This window comes from Microtus oregoni, unplaced genomic scaffold (assembly GCF_018167655.1).
Source record: "Microtus oregoni isolate MIOR12 unplaced genomic scaffold, Mior012 000014F_ref0000157, whole genome shotgun sequence".
NCBI classification, from domain to species: domain Eukaryota; kingdom Metazoa; phylum Chordata; class Mammalia; order Rodentia; family Cricetidae; genus Microtus; species Microtus oregoni.
The window spans coordinates 19,634,818-19,654,049 of NW_024543073.1; the positions used below are offsets into that span (position 1 = coordinate 19,634,818).

Here is a 19,232-nt window from a genome sequence, read left to right on the forward strand (position 1 = left end):
TAGATTCTGGTGGCTAGAGCGCCAACATGCTTTTCTGGAGGTGACCACCAACCTGCTGTCAGCCCAAAATGAGAATGACACAGGATGAAGATTTTCATGAGAAATGTTCAATTTTACCAGCAGTCAGATGCAACTTAAAACAACAAAACATGTTTTTCATTTATCTCAATGCCAATTTCTGTATAGGGGAGAACACAGAAGAATAGAGAACCTTTTTAATCTTCCTGGATTCAGTGGTTTTTTAAATTGCCAAAATTAGGTTTTCCTTTTGACCTCAGAATTCCCAGTACACACTGCTAAGATTAAAATAATAAAAACAACCTAATTGCCCAATGGCAGGAGACAGGTCAGGTGAATTATAGCCGAATGCAAATTAAAATGGTAGAATAATATTTAAAAGCTAGAGAAAATTTCAATATCAAAGCAGGTTATGGAAATATCCACCTCTGGATCAAGATGATGGACTGAATGCATTTCCAGTCCCCTCTCCCCTACCCTATAGCCTAGTCCATGCCCTGGTTAATATTTCAAAACACCATTTAAATAATAAATGGCTGATCCCAAAATGTCAAAGAAATCCTCAGGGGATAGAAAAGAAAAAGAGAGGACAAAGATAGCATGAGGACTGAGGCTGTGTCACAAGTTATGACTCGTATGTGGTTAGCATGTAAGCTAGGAGCTGGAAACACACTGTCCACCCCTAACTGGGAGAAAGGACAGCCTACAGCTGTCTGTCATAGACAGTGGTTAGAAAATGTCACCCAGGCAAGATGGAAAGCCCCAGAATCCAGCATCTGTGCACAAGTGGAAATCTAGCACTACTGAGAGCAAAGGACAAGCAAACTAGTTCAGCTGTTTGTCACCCTTTGGGGCTGTAGCAGAGGCAATCACAAAGTTCTATAAGAAAAACAGAAAACACATAGGAAGGCTCACAGGGCCATGTCCTGACCTGACAGGAATCTGTAAGAGTGAGTCTGTGTTGTTGTTGTTTTTTTTGTTTTCGGACTTACTTTCACTCCAGAGCTTACTAATGATAAGTAAGATTTCGTCTGTGTGATTATATCTATTGATCAAATACTAGAAACTAAACTTGAGAATGACGTCACTGCTCTGATGATCCTTGTGCTCTGCAAGGCCACGCCCCATTAGCAACAGGGGAGTGACATTACTACTTACCGGGCAGCCCCTGCAGAAGGTCACTATCCATCATGGCTTTTGAGAATGAAGCCAAGCAACAGCTTTCTGCTGTTACAGAACCTCACAGTGTCCTTGAATAATCATGGGGATTTCCTGGGGATCCCCAAGTCTGAGAACTACTACTCTCAAAGGTGTGCTGACAGCCAAAACTCAGTCCACATTGGGATGAAGTCTTGTGTGGCTTGAGATAGCCACTGAGCAAACAAGTAGGGGATTTCACAGTGGAAGAGTTATAGGTGTTAGAGGGATCTGAGCAGGATTTCAAACGTGTGTGCTCAGTGTGATCCGACCAGCTCCATGTTCCTCCTCTGTGCTCCTGCTCTGTGCTCCTGCTCGGTGCTCCTGCCTCCACACAGTCAAATACTGGAAGCAGAACTGCTGATTATTAAGAATCTGGATTGTAGAAATATACCTCTCTGTCTCTGTCTCTCTCTTTCTCACTCTCGTATGTGTGATTCTGAATTTCCAAATTATTTTTCCAGGATATCTGCTATGAGGTAATATTTTCTTTAAAAAGGACTTGAAATGGGGGGTGTATTTAAGAAGAGTTTTTTTGGGGGGGGCAGAATAAAAAGTGAATATGATCAAAACACAAAATATAAAAATTTCAAAGACTTAGTAAAATATATTTAAAATTCTTTTCTCCAGTATTTTTATTGTGATAACGTCAGCATAGCATAAAATTTTCATTTAATCATCTGTAGCTATACACTCATACTCTTCCACAACTGTCATCGCGGTCCTTTTTCATAACCCTTTATTTTGTAAAAACTGAAACATTTTATGCTTTCAATAACAGCTCTCTATTCCTCCATTCTCCCTGCCTTGGGGAGGTGAGTCCTTTCATAGTAAGTCTCTCTGCACAACCCCTTTATGCCAGGCATTTGCAGAAAGTCTAGATGATGCCCAGGCTACTGGGTGGTGCTGTCTTTTACCAAAGATTCATTTCCACCACACGCTCACAGTTTCGCTAAAAGGTAGTTGATATGGTACTTCACAGGGTGAGCTCTGGAGTGGGCCTGCTCAATTTGATATTTTTCTCTCTTGAGACAAAGGCTTGCTGTGTAACCCATTCTGGCCTGACACTCACTGTGGAGAGAAGAGATTGCTGCTATTATGGGTACCAGTATGCAGTGAGAGTACGGTGTTTTTAAATCTATGGGAAGGCACGTATGAGAAAGATGCACTGTCGAGCATCTGGAAGACGTGTGCAAGTTTTAGAGAGGAGGAACATCCCAGGAACTGCTTATGGTAGTGATGATGAGGGAAATGCTGAAGGTGGTGGCTTTGTGGAGAAACAGAAATGTGTGTGTGTGTGCGTGCACTCGTGTGCATGTCTATGTGTGTGCGTGGGAGTGTATGTGAGTATGTGTGTGTATGTATGTGTAAGCGTTTGTATGTGTTCACGCATGTGGGCTGTGTGCTGTGAGAGCTTGTGTGAAACAGCTTTAAAACACTATGTGACATTACTAGATGTCCGCTATTTTGTGAACCACCAAAAGCAAAAACACACACTCAGCATCCACACGCCATGCTTGTCAGAATAATTCTCATCCATATGTAGAGGTTACCCCTTCTCTATTTGTGCAAAATGTGTGTATCATTGAATATATCAGATGTCATTTGATATAAAGTTATTTGTTTTAAATATCGCCTTTAAAGATACAGTATCAATCAGCTGTGGGTTCTCTGGCTCAACATGATGATCAGGGCATTTACACAAAACCTGACCAGTGGGGCTCTTCCTCGGTGTCAGAGTGTTTGCAGAGATCCCCAGTAACCGCCAATAGAAGAAGTACTATGGCCTACTCACTGCGCTCCCCCCACACTCTTGTCGCTCCCCCACTGTGCTCCAGCTTCCCTCTGCGCCTCTGTTTCCACCAGCCAGCACCTGCTGCTGTCTTCCAGAGGACTGCATCCGAGGTGCTGGATCTGCTTTCCCTCTGTGCAGAGAGCTGTGAGCACCTGCATTTCAGGGTCACCCTAGGTGCCCTTAGCTGACACATGACAGGTGTGGAGATGTGAAAGGGTAGAACCTTGTGCTTGAGTGGGGAACGGCCTCAGGCGTTACTTCTGTCTGAGTAAGATAGGATGTCATCATGCGTATTTTGGAGATGGTGGGAATCTGGAGGCTTTGCCGAATCTCCCGCCCTCTTGATCACTACACCTATCTAACGTCACCATTTTGTCTTTGGAAAGACAGCCGCCGTATTGTGATTGTTTCCATGGACAAATCAGACTGCACTTGGGAACTGCTATCCATTGAAAGCTACCCTTGATGAAAAGATGTCATCAACAACTCCAACTCCTTTCCTTTTAGAGCCCACAGTGTAGTTTGGAGACGAGGTGGTGAAGCAATGTTAGTACAGGGAGGAAAAGAATAGAATCTGGGCTGGAGCACTTACCCCCAATGGGAGCACCGGATGAGGTGAAGGCACAAGCCTTGGGCTCAAACCCAGCTGAGAGCGAGCCCCAGCTGCTCTGACAAGCCCTGTGGTCCTCGACTTGATCATCCCTTTCTGCTTTAGTATTCACATCTGAAAGATGGAGGCCATAATGTTTATTTTATCGTATTGAAAGAGTTTGTAAAAAAAAATATAAGGAGGAACCTAAAATGCTAATACATACCTGGTATAGTATGCGCTAAACCAACTGAATTTGTTTTGGTTTTCTTTTTTCGTTTTCTTTTCATTTGTATATTTGCAGGGAGTGTGTGTATCTGTGTGTGTGTGTGTGTGTGTGTGTGTGTGTGTGTTCACAGGCGTATGTGTACCTGCTCATGTGGGAGCTTGAAGTTGATGTTGGGAGTCTTCCTTGATGAGCCGTCCATGTTCTTCTTTGAAGCAGGGTCTCTTAATCAAATCCAGAGCTGACCAGTATGACTCATTTGCCTAGCCAGCATTATCTAGGGTTCTCTGTCCTCCACCTTGGAGACTGGAGTTGCAGGCATGCCGCCACCCAGCACTTCCATGGGTTCTATAGATCTCGCGGAAGTCCTTTGCTCATGCAAAAAATGCATTAACTGCTGAGCCATCTCCCTAGTCCATTGGTTTTTCAATGAATTTTAATTTTCAGTTGAAGCAAGCAGAGCCTGGTGCACAGTATGTATTATACTCTGTAATCCATGTAGAAATAAAGGATCACTCTCTGCACACGTGAATGATCTTTTAAGATGGTTGTGAGCCTTGCTTTCAACCACACCTGGTGAGTAAACTTCCCTCTGAGAACTACTGCTTGCAACCCAAGTGTGGTTTTTGTATTAGTTAGCATGACATCACTGCAAGTATCTAAGAGGATTTTGAAGGAAGGGTTTCTTTTAGAGGCACTCCAGATGTTGTACTCTGTGGTCAGCTGACCCTGTTGTCTGTGAGTCCGCGATCAGACAGAGCAGCATGGCACCAGTGTGTGGTAGGGCAGGGAAGCAGATAGCAAGAAGGAAAGGAGGACCCTGGCACAAGGCTGCCCACAAGCAAGCAGTGACTACGTCTCCCAGATAGGACCTGCTTGGGAAAGAAGCATCACTTCTAACGTGCCATCAATTACGTATCCACCATCGAATGTCTGCATTCGAGGACGGCAGAGATAAACCTGGAGGACTTGCAGGTGGATCTGTGAAAGCCCATCGCCCAGGCTTTCCTGTTCCTGTCGGGCTGGGGTGAGCTCTGAAAGAAAAGACCTCCACAAACAAAATGCGTGTTCTAATTCTGTGATTCCACATAAACTCACTTGATTAGCTGTCACCTTCCTGCAGACACAGCTGCAGTAGGAAGGGAGACTCCATGTGAAGTGTCTTTGGAGGACTTTTGTGGACATCAAGTGTGGGGGCAGGGAAAATGCATCATGACAGACAGGTGGCATGGCATGAGAACTGACCAGTGAACTGTTCAGGGCACAGAATGAGAGACGGGACTTCTTCTAGTCCCCGTCCAGCTGCGCCTTCACTGTGTATAGATGCATGTCTTGTGAGTCCATACATGTCTACGTGTCTGTGAATCAGGATATAAGCTTACAGGTTTTTAAAAAACAAGGCCAGCTGGACTGTGACTGAAAAAGCATGTGATAAAACTGGACTCTCTGAATATGGCGAACAATGAGGGCTGATGAGAAGCCAAGGACAATGGCACAGGGTTTTGATCCTACTTCATGTTCTGACTTTGTGGGAGCCTAGCCAGTTTGGATGTTCACCTTCCTAGACATGGACGGAGTGGGGAGGACCTAGGACTTTCCACAGGGCAGGGAACCCTGACTGTTCTTTGGACTGAAGAGGGAGGGGGAGAGGAGTGGGGGGAGGGGGAGAAGGGTGGGAGGAGGGGAAGGGAAATGGGAGGCTGGGAAGAGGCGGAAACTTTTTTTTCTTTTCTTTTTCTCAATAAAAAATTTAAAAAAATATTTTTTAAATTCTTGAAGAATTTCTTATGGTGTGTTTTGATCATAATCATTCCCTTCCATCAGCTCCCCCCAGACTCACCCCTACCTCCTCACCCACCCAACTTTGTGCCCTCCCCTTTTAAAAAAACTCATCAAATCTGTGTCCAGTGTGTGCTGGCCAAATACTCGGGTGTAGGGCTTGTCTTGAAACATGGCTGTCCCATCGGAGATCATAATTGTAACTGAAACTGACCCTGCTCCTCCCAGTAGCTATTAATCACTAGTAACTCCTTAGCTAGGAATAGGACTTTCTGCCCACCTCCCCTCCACATCCCCACCCCCATCTCCATGCTGAGATGTTTTTCTAGCTCCAGCTTGCCTGGGTTTCCGGGTTTTATGCATGTTGTCACAACCACTGTGACTTCGTTTGTGTAGCGCCCTGCTCTTCCGGGATAAAAATTTTCTTATTGTCATCCACCAACTCCGGCTCTTCAAGCTTCCTTGATGATCTCTGAGTCTTGGGGAAGCCTTTTGAGACGGACTGTTTGTGTTTTAAAAGGTGGAAGGGAGTTAGCCTTCATTCTCAGTAGAATACCTGAGCAACGTTACCCTACAAGCAAAGTTCTTTAAAATAAAAACTACAGTAGCAACCTTGGCTAGCTACTCCACGTGTGATTTGCACTTGAGCAAAGAAGCAGAATAGTGTGCTCACGTGTGTGTGCTAGCAAAGCAAGAAGAGTGCATTCTGTGCCTTTCTGTGTCTGTCTACTGCAGTGTGGGGTAGTGAAAAGGGGCCAAGAGCTGAGTGATGGAAAAGGAAAGGAAAGGAATAATGAGCATCTCTCCTGGTTCTTCCCATGCAGATCTATTTGGAACCACGGGTGAGTGATGCCGTTAGAGTTGAGCTGCTGAACACTCGTGGACACTCCCCTGCTGCACGTTGGCCATCAGCTGAGACAACATGGAAGACTCCTACAAGGATAGGACCTCACTGATGAAGGGTGCCAAGGACATTGCCAAAGAGGTGAAGAAGCAAACAGTGAAGAAGGTGAGCCAGGCAGTGGACCGGGCCCAGGATGAATACACCCAGCGGTCCTACAGTCGGTTCCAGGATGAAGAGGACGACGATGACTACTACCCGCCCGGAGAACCCTACAGCGGGGAGGCCAACGATGACGAGGGCTCCAGTGAGGCCACTGAGGGTCATGATGAAGAGGATGAGATCTATGAAGGGGAGTACCAGGGCATCCCCAGCATGAACCAGGGGAAGGACAGCATAGTGTCAGTGGGACAGCCCAAAAGAGATGAGTACAAGGACCGCCGAGAGCTGGAGTCAGAGCGGAGGGCTGACGAGGAAGAGCTGGCCCAGCAGTATGAGCTGATAATCCAGGAGTGTGGCCATGGTCGTTTCCAGTGGGCCCTTTTCTTTGTCCTGGGCATGGCTCTCATGGCGGATGGTGTGGAGGTGTTTGTGGTGGGCTTCGTGCTACCCAGTGCAGAGACAGATCTCTGCATACCGAATTCAGGATCCGGATGGCTAGGTGAGTGTTTTATGTTAGCGAGACAGCTCTGAAATCGCTTTTAATTATGGAGCCCAGAGTAAATAACACTCATCTAGAGAACTGCATTTTTTTTAAATGAGAAATCTTGTAAGTACAAAAAAAATAGAAAAATTATGTCATGAGCACCTGTATAGAATCTTACCTGGGTTCGGTAGCTAACTTTTCTGACGGTTTCTTCATGTTTTATATATTCATCAATACAGCCTATTTGTGAGCATTTTAAAGTAAGTTAGAGAAATGTATTTCAAGCTACTCTAGCAGAAGTCATGAGCCATTTAATGAGAAGGGTGTCACTAATTGGTATGTAACTGTTATAAAGTCTACACATGCACATAGCTCTGACATGATTAGCAATACAACCTTGTAGGTCACCATTGTGGATACAGCCTTTCCTTTACCAGCACATCAGTGTGTGTCACATGGGCACATGGCAGTAGAGACCTGCATTGCTGGCTCCTTTACTGATACCTAAGGTAAGGCTGGGGATGGAGTTCAGCGGTAGAGCACTTGCCAAGCACGTGAAGAACCCTGGTTTCCATCCCCAGTATCTTTATAGGAAACTCACTTGATAATTTTCTAAATAGAGGTTGATTCTATGAAACCCGTGAGTGTTGATTTCAGATATTACATCTAATACTGTCACTTAGCGTCAGAACACTGATACATTTTTTCCTATGATCAATGAGAGTATTTGCTTGTTTTTTTCCTAATTAGCTTTCTACATAGAATTTTCTATAGATAATTTTAAAATTGTTTTGGGGGGGTTGTATCTTCATTTCTAAACTGGACAAATTTCATTCTCTAATATAACTTTAAAATTGACTTCAAATGTTATTAATCATTCAATTTTATGTGTTGAGATATGACTTCTGTAAGGTATCTAGGCAACAGACTTGGTTTTTATATTCAGTTCACCATACACAGAAGGATCTTTTGTAGAGAGGTTCATTCTCTTGCGGTAAACTAGAGGAGCAGACATTCATGGTTTTGTTTTGTTTGTTTTTTTGTTTTTTTGTTTTTTATTTTCGAGACAGGGTTTCTCCGTAGCTTTTGGTTCCTGTCCTGGAACTAGCTCTTGTAGACCAGGTTGGCCTCGAACTCACAGAGATCTGCAAGCCTTTAATCCCAGCACTCACTCGGGAGACATACACAGTTTAAGGGCCCATGTCAACTACTTGATACACTAAGTCAGAAAGATTTTCAAACTCCTCTTAGAAATTCTGCCTCAGCACTGGAGAGAGGGCTCAGCCATTAAGATTACTGGCTGCTCTTCCAGAGGTCCTGAGTTCAATTCCCAGTAACCACATGGTGGCTCACAACCATCTATAGTGGTATCTGATGCCCCTTTCTGATATAAAGTCATACATGTAGATAGAGTGCTCATATCTACACAAAGTAAAGAAATCTTGAATGAAAGAAAGAAAGGAAGGAAGGAAGGAAGAAAGAAAGAAAGAAAATGAAAGTCTGTCTCAAAGAACATGCTTGAATATATGAAAATCTTACACAATCAGAATACTGCTGCCTATATTTCTAGGAGACTTCTATAAACAAAGCTTGAGAAATCGAGAACATAGTTGTTTATTAGATAATGTCATGATCACTGATGCAAAAAAATGTGTGTGGCTAGATGAAATTTCCCAGCTTCCTCTCTGGCACCACAAGAGAAAGTCACCAAGGAGAGGATTGTTTAATTCCTTTAAAGAGTTTTATTCTTTAAATTAGCTCCTGTGTGTGTGTGTGTGTGTGTGTGTGTGTGTGTGTGTATTTATTTCCTCCTGTGTAAATAGAAGCACTGGGTCCATGAAAGGTGGGAACTGGCGAATAACTTGCCTGTCTTTGCTGATAGACTCAAGTGTGTGTTCAGCCATCAAAAGGCAGGTCTCACTGTGCTTCAGAGGAGAAAGCTTAACTAGTCATCAAATTGATTTTTCTCAGCAGATCTCACGTATCTGACACTGTGTTTTGATTTGCTGGTTTTCTTTTCCTTTGGTAGGCAGATGTATTAGTATGGGCCTAATTAGTCAGGAATTTTCAAGATTTGCCAAAGGATGTATCTATCAGTAGAATGTTTCAAGTTAAAGCCTAAGAATTATATCCACATCGGTACTTAATCACTGAAGTGTTAAATTTGGAAGGAAACCTTGTTCAAGCTATAGTACCAGCGTTTATGTTAGAGTTATTGCAGGAAAACCCACACCAGACTTGCCCTTCTTCCTTTATCTCATGCACAACATTGCATAGGGTTCCCGTATCAATCTGTCACAGAAGCCAGCACCGATGATGACACACGTCTGCAGGTGGCATTGTCAAGTGTAGATAGCAAGGCAGAAGAAAAGGTTCCTGGATTGTTTCATCTGTCTGTGAATGCTGCCCTTCAGTGACTTGCAACTGCGCCCTCAGAAGGACTTGTTTTCACACAAGGGTGTGAGTCCCTAGCGGAAGCTGGTTTTTATGGTTTCATGGCTCTGTCTTCCAGACTTGCATTTCAATTATTTTGCCGTTGTAATTTCACTCACAATTGCGGTCTAACAGAGTCTCTTTAGACAAGCATTTAAACTGTTTTGCCATTTTCATTTCATCGGCTAATGGCTTTGTAATATCATTACCACGCTAAGTCAGAGCAATGGGATCAAAACCAGAAAAGAAAGATGCGTGACCCATGCTTGGTGGCATTTTGTGGATATGGATTTGCAAAATAAATTTTCATTTGCTACGAAGCATCATGTCAGTTTTCTCAAAGAAAACCAGATACAAAATATGACCCAGTTCATGTTTTAATTATTTATGGGGTTGATTCTCTTTTGTGTTTGCCCAAAGATCGACTTAGGGTAACTCGGGCGTACTGTGTGTACATTTGTCTGTGTGCACAGATAACATTGTTCATTGGACTGGAAGAAGGGAGTGTAAATATTTAATTATCTAATGAGTCATTTCTTGCAGGAGTAAATGTTGTCCTTTAAGGTAGTTTACCCCCCATTGCTAAAGTTGATTTATTGAACATTTATGGTATGCGAAACGGAGTGACACCACTGGGAATATAGGAGAAAAACAGAAAGGAAGACAAAGAGATAGGGAGAGGGAGAAGATTGATCTACCCTCAGAAACTAGAGTCTAGAAAGGAGAAACAGACATGTCTGCAGAGTCTCAGGACAAGGAAGCAAGTGTCAGCAGCCAGGGAAACAAGGCACACTCCTTACAGGGCAGGATCCTGAGTAAAGTCATAGAGAGAAGATGGGCGCAGACAAGGCAGGCACACTCATTAGGGGGCAGGATCCTGAGTAAAGTCTAAAGAGGAGATGGGCGCTAGGCCAGAGGCAGTCAGCAAGCATTAACTCATTGGTTCACCTGCAAGAGGGCACTTTGTCAGCACGGAAATGCAGAACACAGCTTTTAGCAGGAAGGAAATTCCTATTTTATGCGGTCTCACTTTGGGGTCTTTAGGGAAGGTTGAAATGTCCTTGGGTTATTTCTCTATCTATCACGGATGAAGTACCAAAGAGTTAGGAGCCATTGTGTTTAAGGTGATAGTGTCAGCAGCCTTCACCAGGGCGACAGTGGCTTGTTTTCTGAAAATAATGCTTAGTCTTATGGCAAAGACAGAGCCTTGGAGTCTGGAAATGAATTTGTTGGCTGCTGCAAATGGCTTTGTACAAACACAGAGAACCGGATTACCGATTCCTTAAGGCGGCATTTAGGTACGTGACCACAGATGTTAGATTTTCTGCCGTTGGTTACAAGGCAGAGTCCTCTCAGATGCCAGTCATCCTTCTTGTCCTCTGCTGAGGCTCAGAGGAAAATCTCCTGAAGGTGTCCTCTGGGGCCTGGCTGGCTTCCTTCCCACCCGAAGGCTAGTGAGTAAGCACACTGTGTCCTAAAGCTGTAATGAGATGTGGTCATTCGAGCTGCAGCCTGGCCCCAGCTCCAGCCCAGTGCAGAACAGTACCTGCTGGCTGCCCTCTCCTCCCCTCCGCATCAGTGGGGCGGGCCTCGCACTCATAGACTTCCTTCTTCTTACATCCTAGTGGATCAGAGGACTCCGCATCTTTAGCTCTACGGCTCTCTTGTTTAGGGTTCCAAAATTAAGTATTTAGGAATCAAAACATTATTGTGGCCATGATAGATACAAAATTGTTGGAAAACTCAAGAACATCCTTGATAACTAATATTGAATATTTAATCATTAAGCATCCTGTTTGTGTTTCTTTGTCCTTTTTGAGGTAAATTGTAACTATAATCCTTAAAGCTCACACCCAGTGATAATTTTGAGGACATGAGTTTTAAAAAGCATAACTGGGGAAAAAACAGGCTACTGGGGAAAGGAAAGGAGTAAAACGTGTTAAGGAAAATGGAAACACCCTCCTCCCAAGATTCAGGAGACACCAGAGAAGAGGGAGAGGAGAGAGTTTAAGAAATGGAAGATGGATGGCCAGGAGGTGGTGGCGCACGCCTTTAATCCCAGCACTCAGGAGGCAGAGGCAGGAGTACCTCTATGAGTTCAAGGCCAGCCTGGTCTACAAGAGCTAGTTCCAGGACAGGCTCCAAAGCTACAGAGAAACCCTGCCTCGAAAAACCAAATAAATAAATAAGAAGAAATGGAAGATGGGAAAGAGTATCATGGGATGCCACCATTCAGAGATTGCATGGCTGTTACAAATCATGAACACATAGCAGCTATGGATACCTACACAAGATCAGGCCCTTAGTACTTCCGTCAAGAATAGAGGGGGTGCCCTTGAGGCCACACCTCTTCTGGAGGCAATGTTGACTGCTAAGGTTTGCTAGAGGTGGGAGAAACCAGAGGGAAGCTAATATGGAAGAAAAGGGGGTTCATGGAGAAAGAAAGGGAGAGAAAAGAAGGAAAAGAGGGCTAATAGAGTCACTAGATATTGTGTATGTGTATGAGACTGTCAGAAATTTAAGATTAAAAATATATTAGGTGTATATGGGAGAGGGTTATGTGTGTATGGATGGGAGATACCTGTGAGTGCAGTGCCCGAAGAGTCCAGAAGAGGGCGTCAGACTCCCTGGAGCTGGAGTTAACAGATGCTTGTGAGACAGCCTCTGAGGGTGCTAGGAACTGAACTTGGGTCCTTTAGAAAAGCAGCCAGTGCTCTCAACCACTGAGCTATCTCTCCAGCCCCCAAAAGTAATTTTTTAAAAATAGAAGTAACAAGGACATTTAATTCAATAGGCATTAATTGAGCCCCACCGTGAGCAAGGTGCCTGGCAAGGTACGTTGGGGACTATTTTATGGAGCATTTTCTGATCTTTTCCATTTGGGAGTTTTTTCCCCACAGTGTAACTTGAAATGAGGTGAGTTTTAGTACAGCCTTCTCCATCTGACAGCGAGCACAGTGCTGCAGTCTCTCGGGGCACAGACTCACCAGGCTGGCCTCTGAGAGCGTATGGAAAATTATCCAGGATGGAAGATTTGTGCAGGTATTTGGAGGATAATGAAGAACGAACTGGACAGTTGAAAAGAGTGGAATCCTGGGGAAATGCTGTAGCTGTCAAAGGGTATGGACGCTGTGAGGCATTTGCTGGGAGCGTGGTTTGGCTGAGGTCCGGTGGCAGTTTGGAGCTGACTGAGGTCAAGCTCTAGGCAGACTGTGAAAGACCTTAATGTCAAGGAAGTGGGATTGATTTTATCCTAGACCAGTGTTTGGGGAAGTGGCTCTGGTAGCAGTATGAGAAGTGAAAGAGATGGGAGACGTAAAAAGTCAGATGGACTTGGAAAAATCTACTTTATTGAAGTATAATGGTTCACAATTGTAGATTGAACAGTTCCGTTCCTCAGTAGCTATATCTTCATGTCAGGAGTAAAGACTACTAGATTTTACTGGGAGTATTAAATGAGAAAAATCTAAATATAACTGTTATCAAAGCCTCAGATACATCACAAATGCTGCTAAGTGTTGACCATGACGGTCATTTCTGCAAGCGTGAAGGTCACTCTGGAGGTTAATGCAACAGCTTGTGCCAAACACATGACAGCATAAAAACCTGAGCTAATTAGCTGTGTGAAAGGCAGGTTGGAATTGGGAGAGAAATGCAAATATTTGAAGTAGGGGATGGTAGATGTGAGGCAGGAGATGGCAGGTAGAGGTGACAGAGGAGGTTAGGTCGCTGTGAAGGTGTCGCTCTGTGAGATCGGAGAGAGGCCAGGGCCAGAATGGCAGAGGGGGATTCTGGAAAAGCAAGCTGAAGCACACAGATCAAGGCTAAGCAGGAGGGTTAAGAGGACCAGTCGGGGGGTGGACAAATTAGAGTTGGAGAGATGTGGGCTCTGAAATAGGTAACAGCCAGAGGGACAGGGCGCTTCCAAGCCTCACCGTGGTTCTCTTCAAGTTAAATCCTCTCTAATTAAATAATTACACAAAAAAATCTCTTTCATTCAGAGCCAGTGGACATATCTAACGTTTGAACTGTACAATCCACAGAAGTTTAGGTGCCATGGAGCCTTCTTTGGAGATGGGGGTCAGGGTTAAGAGGACTGGGATGGCCTCTCCCTCTCTGGCATTTCTCTGATTCTTTATCAGAGTAAATTCATATTCATCTCCAACGTAACTTAGTTTGTGTAAATAATGATCCATAATAGACATGTAAGGTGTGTGTGTGTGTGTGTGTGTGTGTGTGTGTGTGTGAGAGAGAGAGAGAGAGAGAGAGAGAGAGAGAGAGAGAGAGAGAGAAGGTTTATTGAACCCAGGTCTTGTGTATGTTAGGTAATTGCTCTATCATGGAGCTATATGCCCAATCCTTTTACGATTTTTTTTTAATTTTGAGGCAGGGTCTTACTAACTTTGAGGCTGCTTTTGGGCTCCCTATATTGTCTGAGCAGGCTGCAAGCTTTCCATCATTCTGCCTCAGCCTCCTGGGCTCTTGAGATTACAAACTTGGGTCCCCAAGCCCACCTTACTTTAAATACCCTATCCAGGCTTTAGCTGACGTTAGCTGCCACAGTAGTGCTGAAAAAGGCTTAGTGTATCATCAGGCAGCCATGATGGACCATTATGTGCAGATCAAGCCAAGGCATGAAATTCTGTTCCTTTTATTTTGGGAAACCTTGGTGTTTCCCAGATGTTGGTACCTTAGTGAGTTGGGCAAACCTATTACCTTGAGGGGGAGTTAGGAACATGGGAGGTTCTCTTTGGTTCCATGGTCTGTGCTGAATACCAGCTTAGGATGTGTATAGAGCACGTGTTCTCAATCCCAATTTCCCCTCAGTTCCCTAAAATTTTCACTTAAAAACCTCTTGGTTGGGTTAACCTTTGGAAGAATGCAAGACTCTCGTTCTTAGTGAAGCTATACCACCTGGGAATCTCAAGCTGTGAACTATGAATTGATCTTTTGTTTGTGAACTACCACATTGCAATCACACATTACATCTCATCATTTTCTGTATTCTATTTTTTATATTCATAGGCATTATATCACAGCAAAAGTTGTAAATGAGAAAGTTGGTTGCCTTGTAGAATTAACCTGTAAGATCAGCCCCTGGTACAAAGCCATCTAAGACAGGGAATGCAAGACTAGGTTCATGTGTGCTGCTCCTACAGAAGCCTCCTTGCCCTGACCGATATTTATTTATATGAGGATCTCAACAAATATTCATTGAGTGCATGAGTGGCCATCTCTGAGAACTCTATCACTTTACGACCTCTTTGGAGGCTTGATGTATTTAAAATAAGATTCTATTTTCATTAAGTGGAACTCATTAGTAGAGACAACTTTCTAAAGACATAGTCACAAATATAAATGCTGGCTGTTCTCTTCCAAAGCCGGCTTTAGTAGAGGTGGCCTGATGTCAGAGTTCATCATATCTGATTTCAGGGCAATCTGTACCTCTATGGAGGACAGCACACAGAAGGCATTCTTACCCACGTCTCTGAGCCCCGTGGCTAGCTTCTCTCTTGCTAAGTCTGAGTCCCAAGCCAACCCAAAGGTATCAGGAACTTAGAATTTGCCCATCAGAAATGTGTTCATCATCATGCCATCACCGATGCTGTCTTCTCAGCCATCCTGGTTTCCATTTTAGCTGACCATTTAGCATTCTGAATTTCTTTTCCCTCTTCCTTGGTGAGGTTAGATATTTGAACCTTCTTCCTTACCATGTTGATATGTGTGTTTGTTTTCTCAGCATGGTTGGATTTGGGGGTGACTCCATTCGAAAGTAGGTCACATCCTGGATCACAGTTTACAGGGTCCCTGCATTTCTTGGAAAAATATCCTACTTTAACTACATATTAATTTTTAAAAACTTCTATATTATTAGTAAGAGTTGATTAATTTATTGGCAAAAAATAAAGCTTGACCAAGAATACCAGACCAACAAAGTGTAAATATTTATACCTATGAATAGAACTTTACCTGACATCTTGCTTTGATCTTTAGTTGCTCTTAAAAGTGTTTACATTCTAAATAATTTTAGATAAAGTAAATGCTTTTGCGAATTTAGTGTTTATTTTTAACATAGAAGTTAGGTGCGGTTTTTTCATTTTGCTTGACACTCCACTCTCAACTCTATGAAATCGATATGCATTCCTGTATCTTCTGCTGATGGTTAGAATATTCATCCAATAAAAAACATGCTGAGCATCTAGTATTCAGCAAGACTGATCAGACTCAGAAGGGGGCAGTCGGAAATAAGGCAGGAAGTGCCCAGGAGACCTTATGCACAACTTTCAACCACTCCAGGTTCTACAGTTTGAGCTTTGATGACGGAATTTCTCTTCTTCTCTTGCTCCCTTGCTTGCCACATGCAGGAAGAATGGTTTCCCCGAAGGCAGCCTAAAGAGCGCTGACCTGAACCCCTACCTTGACTTCTTGGCATCCCTGCATATGTTCCCGTATTCCACTGGGTACTCACAGATAGCACATTGGGGTTTTAACTGCCTTATTGGAGATCGCCGTGTCTGATATTCTGAAAACAACCAGCTCTGAGTTCTTGAGATTTCCTTCCGTCTTTTCATCTCTGTTTTCTGCTATTGGATCATGAGCAGAGCGCAGTGACTGCACATTGCACTTTGAGCCACTGTTAGCACAGTCCACTGTTGTTATGTAGACTAGGTGTCTAAGCCAATAATAAAGAATGGTACAGATTTCTCTCTCTTCCAAGTTTATTCCAAAGTTATTTATTATTGGTATCTTGGGTAATGCTCTGAAATCTAGAATTGTTGATTTGCTCCCTGACACTGTTCACTGTGTTTGGGGGACCACAACTGTGTCCTCTGGGTGACGGTCTCTTTGTCCTTCAGTGTCTTTGATGGAGCTGTGAATGCACCCTCTGGCCCTGTTTGGCCTCCTGAATGTCACCTCAATTGTAATTGAATTTTAAAATTATCAGCTCATGAAATACACCTGTACACCTATACTAGCAACATTTTATTTGAATTCATTATTGCCAAACAAGAAAATAAGATGTAATAATCTTTCACCATTATAGTCCTGGGTCTTATGTTCTCCACTCCTTTTGCATTCTCCTGAGGAGAAATGTTTCTGACATGAGAGAAGAATTGGACCAAAGTAGCTTGCAAAACATCCGTCCATCCAGAAGGTCTAAGTATCCAGCAAAACATCCATCCATCCATCCAGAAGACCTGATTCATTGTCATAGGACAGGATGTAGACAGAAGCTTCAAGTCAAATCTTAGACATCTTGTACAGTTGATGCAAAGATTTTATAATGGAGAGTGGTAATGGTCATGCATCACTAGGAATGTCCACCATCCCACAGTAGGTCCATTGGAATTCCTCCATCCAACAGTAGGTCCACTGAGATGTCCGCCATCCCACAGTAGGTCCATTGGAATTCCTCCATCCAACAGTAGGTCCACTGAGATGTCCTCCATCCCACAGAAGGTCCACTAGGATTCCTCCAGCCCACAGTAGGTCCACTGAGATGTCCTCCACCTTACAATAGGCCCACTGAGATGTCCTCCATCCCATAGTAGGTCAACCAAGATGTCCTCCAATCAACAGTAGATCCACTGGGATTCCTCCATCACACAGTAGGTCCACTGGAATTCCTTCATCCAACAATAGGTACACTGAGATGTCCTCCATCACATAGTAGGTTCACTGGGATTTCTCCATCCTGCAGTAGAACCACTGAGATGCCCTCCATCCCATCCCATAGTAGGTCCACTGAGATGCCCTCCATCTCACAGTAAGTCCACTGAAATGTCCTCTGTTCCACAGTAGATCCACTGGGATGTCTTCTGTTTCACTTGCAATATACACATTCTCATGGTAGGCCCATCTTCAGGTAGGTATGCTGGGCACAGTCTCTGCACTTGGGGTACTGAAAAAAGAGAATCTGAGTTGAAAGGCGGGCTGGGCTATATAGACTCTGTCTAAAAAACAAAAGCCAAACCAAACAAACAAGGAAACATAAATAAACAGGAGAACAGGTGGGAGTATAGCTTTACTACTAGAGCCCTGCTTAGCATACCTGAGCAACTAGGTTTCTGTCCTGGCGCCATTCCACAAAAATAAATAAAATGAGATATTTTAGTTTCCTTAAATTTTAACAAACCACAAACAAAAAATATACAAATGTGCACACGTGTGTGCACACACACAGAGGGAGAGAGAGATCTTGCCTAGAGTCGTCCCTTTCCTGCGTTCAAGGGGATGATGGAATTGATGAGCCACTCTGCACAGGCAAGAATGGAGAGAGAACTCTTTCTCTCCTGTTGTCAGAAGATCCCTGAAATTCAGGGTCTGGATGGGCTCAGCTCTTAGTGATGGCTCCTCTTGCAGAGTCCACAAAGCAGTTTCATGATAACTCAGGGCCCCGGTTTTGCCGTTCTGACCTCTCATGTGTACGCTGAAGTGGTGACTTCTGGTTCGTCTCTTCAGGCAGCATTTGAGTAGACAGAGGGACTTGGGCAAGATGAAATATGCTTCTTAAAAGCCAGAGGGGACCAACATCCATCCTAAACATTCCGGAGTTAATTATTAGTGCATTTGGAATCAGATCGGTAATCATAAAGTGTCCCTTGTGGATGAAAGTTTTTGCTAGCTAAGGTATTTTTTTTTCTAATAAATTAAGCTCACCTCTGTCAGAGCCAATGCTTTTTGTGCTAGAACTAAGGTTTTTTTAATGAATCAGTGGTGATTTATGTAATTTCGAAATTCCTCAAAAAAGACAAAAGCAAAAAAAACCAAAAAGAACAATAGAGCCATAAACCAACAGAAAGCTTTTAGGGTGCAGTATAACTTGGTTGGATAGGTTGGATAGGTTGGATTGCCTCCCAGCGATGAATAATACGGTAGTGTTAGTTTCCAGAAATGCTAATACAATCAAAAGAGACGCACAAACAAAGACCACACCCTGATTCCTCGGCACAGCCACTGCGATTGACTGTCCCTCCATTCCTTCTCCACTGTCTCTGCTGCTCCTTGTCCCTTACTCATCCGTCGATGCTCCGTGCTGGTGTAAGGCGCTCATGACTAGGCCTGCTGACAGTGCAGACAGCTAGTGAACGGGAGCCACCTCCCCAACCAGGGCCTCATGACATGTGTCTGAGAGGCACAAAAATCAAGTCCAGACATGTAGTCACGTGAGTGAAGGACGTTGGCTATTCAGCTCTTGGTCCCTTACTGTAAATCGTCTCTAATCTCACGTGAGTCTGGTGGCTGTGTGCTAGTTAAAGACTTCAAGTCATCAGCAGCTTCAGCTTCTTCTCTACAGTCAGAACTGATGATTTGAGAGTTTGGGATTGCTACAAAGTAGATATGAGGCTTTGACATTTTAACTTCCCTATTCACTGGGATATGGCTCCTATGGCTGGTCTTTATCCTCTGAGCTTCCCTTCCTAAAGGGCCCTTGTGGTGGAGACTTTTGTCCCTACAGCCTACTTGCTGTTCCTGTTTGGATATTCCCGGAGGCAGAGGGAAAACCGTTCATGTTTCATCACGTCCTACCCGTGACCAGTAAGTATACAGGCTAGTATGAACACTTAGGAGAAGCCTTCAGCTACATAACTCAGCCCACTGTCTTTGGCTTTATCTGCCACTCACTGTCTGTCTCCAGATAGTCCACAGAAGGGGTAGTTAGAGTTCAGACTCCCAGTTAAATCTGAAGGACAGAAATAATGGAAT

At 43.8% G+C, this 19,232-nt stretch overlaps 1 protein-coding gene across 1 annotated transcript in view; it reads left to right on the forward strand.

Moving 5' to 3' along the window:
• Nucleotides 1-19,232, forward strand: part of Sv2c (synaptic vesicle glycoprotein 2C) — a 177,548-nt gene that overhangs the window by 37,054 nt on the left and 121,262 nt on the right. Inside the window, exon 2 of the mRNA XM_041663321.1 lies at nucleotides 6,429-7,106. Coding sequence (XP_041519255.1) covers nucleotides 6,527-7,106 — 580 coding nt within the window. The 5' untranslated portion in view covers nucleotides 6,429-6,526. The remainder of the gene's footprint in view (nucleotides 1-6,428; nucleotides 7,107-19,232) is intronic.